Below are 6,159 nucleotides of genomic sequence, written 5' to 3'. Positions count from 1 at the left end.
CAGTAGATGGGAGCAGACACAGAGGCCCACGGCCAGATGTCACGCAGAGAACGAGAGACCTTGGAACATGCAGCCCTAACTGGGATGTCTCAGGGCTCAGGGAACCGACGGAAGAGGAGGCAGGAAGAGCTAGAGGGGGTAGAGGACACCGAGAGAGTGAATCCCTCTAACGCAACATGATCAAAGCTCATACGAACTCACAGAGACTGAAGCAGCAAGCTCAGGGCCTGCACCAGGTCCTCTGTAGATAAATTGTGGCTTTAGTGTTTTTATGGAATCCCTGGGTGTGCAGATGAGTGGGCCTCTGTTTCTTTTGGTTTGTCTTGTCCAAAAAATGAATGAATGGAGGGAGGGAGGGAGGGAGGGAGGGAGGAAGGAAGGAAGGAAGGAAGGAAGGAAGGAAGGAAAACCTAGCCACTAGGGTAAAGATCAACAACTGAACTGTCATTTAGACCTGCTGGGAAGAGGGATAATCAGTTTTCTCCAATACAGTGACCCTGGACACATCACACATTCATGTTCAGGAGTTGTTGACCAACAGACAATCCAAATTTGTTTTTGTTTTGTTGTTGTTTTTTTTTTGTTTGTTTGTGTGTGTGCTTTTATTTGGTTATAGTTTGGTGTCGTTTTTTAAAAATCTTCTTGGATATGGTTTTATTTTGCTTTGTTTTTTGTCTTGGGTTTTTGTTTCTTTTTAAGGAAGAATTGAAACTTGGGTGGATAGGGAGAATCCGGTGAGACTTGGAAGGAAGAATATGATCAAAATATATTTGAATTTAAAAATTGTTTTAAGTAATGAAATAGAATGATGATGATTATGGTGATATTAAGGAACCTGGGAAAGAAAGAAAGAAAGGAAAAGGAAAAAAGAAAAGTTTTCCTGAAAAGAATGAGAAGAAAGGCTGCATGTGCTGGTGTACATCTTTAATCCCAGCGCTCAGGAGACAGATCTGTGAGTTCCATGTCAGCCTGGTCTGTATGGAGTATTCCAGGTCAGCCATTGCAACATAGTGAGACCATGTCTATGAACGAGTGAATGAGTGAACAAATCAATCAATCAATCAATCAATCAATTAAACAATATTTGAGAACCAAGTGGATATACGTACTTCAGAGGAAGATTGCTGTAAGCTTGGGGTCAATCGTGGATATGGAGCGGGTTCAAAGCCTGGCTGGGTTACAAAATACCCCCTATTTCAACAAATAAACCTTAACCATGGCTATAGACTCGTGTTTCCTAAGGCTTCTAGAATTTTCCATCATCACCAGGATCCTGGCATACTTAAAATCATGCTTCAGCCATGTCCATTTCATTCACAACCACTACCCTAGCGTCCACCACGGTACCTGACCCAAGGTAGGCAAAAGAAAACGTGTTTCCGTGGAGGGATGCAGGTCCCGTGAGGCATGAGGCAGAAGAGTCTCCATTCCGGTAGGCTTGACAGCCTTCCTTGTCAAGAGTCACAGCACTGGGTAGGACGTAGCTCAGAACACGTTCATCTCCACTCTGCTATTTCATCCAGGGACTTCTCAGGACCTTTGTGCAGTACTCATTGGCTCTGCTGGTGGAAGTGCAGGGAGCCAGAGGGGGGCTGGGCGGTGCCTGGAGAGGTGAGCCCACCCCGGGAAGCCTTCAATCTTTCAGCTCAATCCACAGACTCCACCGCTCTTCAAAACCCATCACTTCCGTGTGTATATGGAAGCTAAGCCGTGTATCCTTAGTTCAACAACTGTCTGCTCACTGAATATGTATAACAGGCGTTCGGAAGGCTGCTTTGGTAAAAAGCGGGATCCTTTCCCAGGCTTACAAGCTGAGCACATGAAGAAAGGCCCTCACTCACATCTTCATTCTCTGTCTCCTTCCTTCCGACCAGTCATGTGCTGACCTCTGCGTAAGCCACATCGATCATTCCAGCTGTGTCTGTCTCTTGATAACTAGCCTATCTCCTCTCCATTCAAGGCAGAACGCACTGAGATAAGAGTAACCAACGGGTCGAGAGGTGGATCTGTTAGTAAAGCGTTGGCTGCATGTATATGAGGAGCTGAATGTAGCTCTCCAGTGCCCACTTAAAGCCAGACGTAGTGGCACATGTCTGTCACGGCAGCACAGGGTGGAAAGGCATAGGCAGGTGGATCACTGGAGTCTGCTAGGTAGCAGATCTATCCAAACCAGTGGACTCCCAGTCCAGTGAGATAGCCTGGGTCAAAACATAAGGCATACGAAGCCAGAGGAGCAAAGGTGCCTTTCATCAACCCTGAAAACCTGTGTTCAAGCCTCAGAACTAGAAGAAACTAGTCTAGAGGAACTAGAGCCTAGAAGGAAAAAACTGACTCTCACAAGTTATCCTGTGACCTCGATATGGCGGTCATGGTACATATCAAACCCATGCTCCTTCCCCATATAAATAAATAAATAAATAAATAAATAAATAAATAAATAAATAAAGTCATAGACAATTTTTAAAGAAATGAGGTGACATGTGACAGAAGAAACACACACATGCATACACATATATACATGCATGCATGCACACACATATACATGCATGCACACACACATATACATGCATGCATGCATGCACACACACATATACATGCATGCATGCATGCACACACATGCTCACACAGGCATGCTCACATACACGTGCAGGTACACACACATGCATGTGCACACGTATGTGCTCACACATGCACTCATGTACATGTACATGTGTACATCTACACACACACACACACACACACACACACACACATGATAGTGCAACCTGTTATTAGCTTGCAGGGAAGGACCAAAGATCAGTTTGGAAGGAAGCCAGGAGAGATACCAGGAAGGTTTCAAGAGAAGCACAAAAGAGAATTTGGCCATGAACGTTGGGAGCTTGAAATGGACCACTTCAGAGCAGACCCAGGATCTAAGACCTAACAGCTTTAGAACTGTGACAGTAGGCATCTGAGATATGCCCTTGTCCCAAGAACAGTTTCTGAGACAGGAGAGAGAATTCGTCCTTAGACCTTCTCATGCTGGGTGGAAACCCCATATTCCACTCTTGACGCTTTTACACATCTGTTAATGAACTGATGTTCATGACTACAAGTGTGTCCTACTGTCTGGGGTATACACAGCTCCCTGATGGCTCTGGTGTCGCAGAACAGGTGAGCCTATGTAGGAACCAGTGAGACGACTCCATGGATAAGTGTTCCAGCCACCAAACCTGATGACTGGAGTTTGATCCTGGGACGGAAGGAGAGAAACGACTCGTGCCCTCTAACTTCTATACATGGACTGCGGTACGTGGACACACAAACACACTCTAAAAGTAAATAAGCATAAGATGCTGTTGTCAGCCTGAGCTTTGGGGATTTTTGTCATTTTAAGTAAGACCTTTAATAGGCCTTAAATACATTTTGTGTGCGTGCGTGCAGGCAATAGAACCACGGCAGGGAAATGAAGCCATCTGTCACATGCACGCCAACAGCGGAAGGAGCAAGCATGATGTAAGAAGGGTGCCAGGCTGCTGGGATAGCTGTGCAGACAGACATTGATTTTCTTGAGAAGTCTTCACGTGAAGGAATAAACTAAATCTGCGTTTACTTCTATTTATCTAAAAACCTCTTTGTGAAACTAAGTACAGCACTATGCAGACGAAATCTGATAAATTAGAGAATGCTAAATCACAGCCAACAGTGTCCTACACCAACAGTATTTCCCCAGAAAACCCTGTGGAGTCACACGGTGAAGCCATGAAAAGGTGTGGATCAATTCTATTTAGACCAGTGAGACTGATGGACAGCTGTGTCTGGGCCTCTTGAAGTCAGTTTTCTGTTATTCTTTTCCAAAGTAGTTTTATTACCATCTTAATTTGGAAAAACCCACTGAATTTCCACTTTGCCTCAAGACAGACGCTTTTAACTGGCTACTAAAGTCAATGCAGCTCAAATGGCGCAAAGAGACAAGGAGGAATGGAAGTTTTCTGGGGGCTTCGTTTGTTTTGTTTTGTTTTGTTTTTGATACCAATGATTGAAACCAGAAGTTTGCACATAGAACAAAATGTTCTACCACTGAGCCACGCCCCCAGCCCCTCCCTGGGGGATTCTAGGCAGGGGCTCTCCCACTGAGCCACGCCTCAGCCCCTCACTAGAGGATTCTAGGCAGGGGCTTTACCACTGAGCCACACTCCCAGTCCCTCACTGGGGGATTCTAGGCAGGGGCTCTACCACTGAGCCACACCTCAGCCCCTCACTAGAGGATTCTAGGCAGGGGCTCTACCACTGAGCCACGCCCCCAATCCCTCACTGGAGGATTCTAGGCAGGGGCTCTACCACTGAGCCATACCCCCAGCCCCTCACTGGGGGATTCTAGGCACGATTGAGCTATACCCTTAGGCTACTTTCTTCTTTTAGTTTTGAGTCAGAAGTCTTATTAAGTTGCCTGGTTGGCCTTAAACTTGCGATTCTTTAGCCTCAGCCTCCACATAGCTATAACTACAGGGCTGTGCTGCAGAACTTGGCTTCGTTTTGTTCTGTCTGTTTGAGTCGAGGTCTCCTTCTTTATGCTCAGGCTGGTCTGGAACCCTTCATCTCCTGAGTGCCTGTCACTGTTTTGGAGAGATCATGAACCCACGGGGCTCAGATTCTGTTTCTACTGACTCTGTGGGAGCTCACTTCCCTTTTCCTATTTTGACTTCTGCCTTTCCAAATTCAGTCTAAGCTGTTCTTAGAAACGGGAAGTTCATGTTCTCTTGACCTCCAGGTCAACTTAGCCCAGTTTTTTTTCCTTTTCTTTTCTTTTCTTTCTTTCTTTTCTTTTTTTTTTCTTTCTTCTTCTTTTTTTTTTTTTTTTTTGGAGGAACTGCAAACCCTTGACGTTTGGAACGGAAAGCCTCTTGGGTAAAATCTATCAGAAGAATCAGAGCTTACACGCATGATGCACCTCCGTCTCCTGACCCCAATTTCTCTTTTGCTAACTCTCAGCTCCATGGGGTCTGTGGTCGTGCCACCCAGCAGTGAGCAGGGGCAGGTGACACACTGGCAGAAGCTCACGGTGCATGGCAGCTGATGCCCAAGTGCCAGTCACTGTGATGAGATGCTCTTGAAACTCTGGACAGGTTTCTGGAAGCTGAGTCCTGAACACAAGTGTGCTGGATAGGCATGCAGAAGTCAGACCACAGTGAATCCTTGTGTTGGGGCAGGGGCTTCAGCTCTGTCTTCAGAACATCTGGTCACCCTGGTGAGGAGCAAGAGACATGTTTGACTGTTAGGACCTGCCTTAGTTATTCTTCTGTTGCTGCAAAGAGACACCACGATCAAGGCAATATTTAGCAAAGAAAGAACTTGGTTGGTAGCTGGCTTATAGTTTCAGAGGCTTAGTCCATTCTCATCATGACTCAGACAGGAACGGCACAAGGCAGACTCGGTGCTGGGGAAGCGGTTGGGAATTCTGCTTATTCTATCCTGATCTTCAGGAAGAGAGAGCGCTGGGCCCAGGATGGGCTTTTGAAATCTCAAAGACAACCCCAAGTGACACACCTCCTCCAACAAGGCCACACCCCCAATCCTTCCCAAATGGTTCCACTAATTGGAAACCAAGCATTCAAACGTCTAAGCCTATGAGGGCTGTTCTCACTCAAATAAACACAGGAGCTATAGAATGGGAGCTAACACGGTCATCTGAAGGCTGAGAACTTTATGGCTATATCCCTGACCTTCTTTTGGATGCTATAGACAAGTCCTTTCCTGCTGAGTCAAGCCTCTAGGTGTTCACTGGGGCATTCTAGGCATACGATCTACCATCGAGTCCTGTCCCAGTTCTCTTATTGTCAGATCCCAGGCAGGAACTCTACTGCTGGGCCCCTGCCCTCCTTCCTTCCCTGGCAGATTGCACATAGACACTGATGCGGGTATTAAGGGAGACAGGTGGTTTGGACTCCAGCAGATGCAGAGGGTAGCTGGAGAGAAGCAGGCATGGTTTGGAATGTGTTTGAGTACACCCTTACCCCCACCATCCCCACTCAGTATTCTCTCTGTGCTTCACCAGTGAGACCTTCCTACGTCCCCTGTGAGATAGAAAGGCTGTTATTTTTCCATTTGGATTCAGACTGAAAAATTCAACATAATGGTTGGAACCAAACAAATGTGGCAGGTGGCAGTGCTGAACCATCC

At 46.3% G+C, this 6,159-nt stretch overlaps 1 protein-coding gene across 1 annotated transcript in view; it reads left to right on the top strand.

Annotated features, from left to right (window-relative positions):
* The window catches only part of LOC102547234 (uncharacterized), a 42,334-nt gene extending 37,278 nt beyond the window's left edge, over positions 1–5,056 (top strand). The window contains exons 7-8 of the mRNA XM_063271911.1: positions 1,524–1,611; positions 4,972–5,056. Coding sequence (XP_063127981.1) covers positions 1,524–1,611; positions 4,972–5,056 — 173 coding nt within the window. The remainder of the gene's footprint in view (positions 1–1,523; positions 1,612–4,971) is intronic.
* The last annotated feature ends 1,103 nt before the right edge of the window (positions 5,057–6,159 follow it).

This window comes from Rattus norvegicus, chromosome 12 (assembly GCF_036323735.1).
Source record: "Rattus norvegicus strain BN/NHsdMcwi chromosome 12, GRCr8, whole genome shotgun sequence".
In the NCBI taxonomy this organism is placed as follows: domain Eukaryota; kingdom Metazoa; phylum Chordata; class Mammalia; order Rodentia; family Muridae; genus Rattus; species Rattus norvegicus.
The sequence above is the reverse complement of the archived record's forward strand: the minus strand, read 5'-3'. Positions and strand labels throughout refer to the sequence as shown.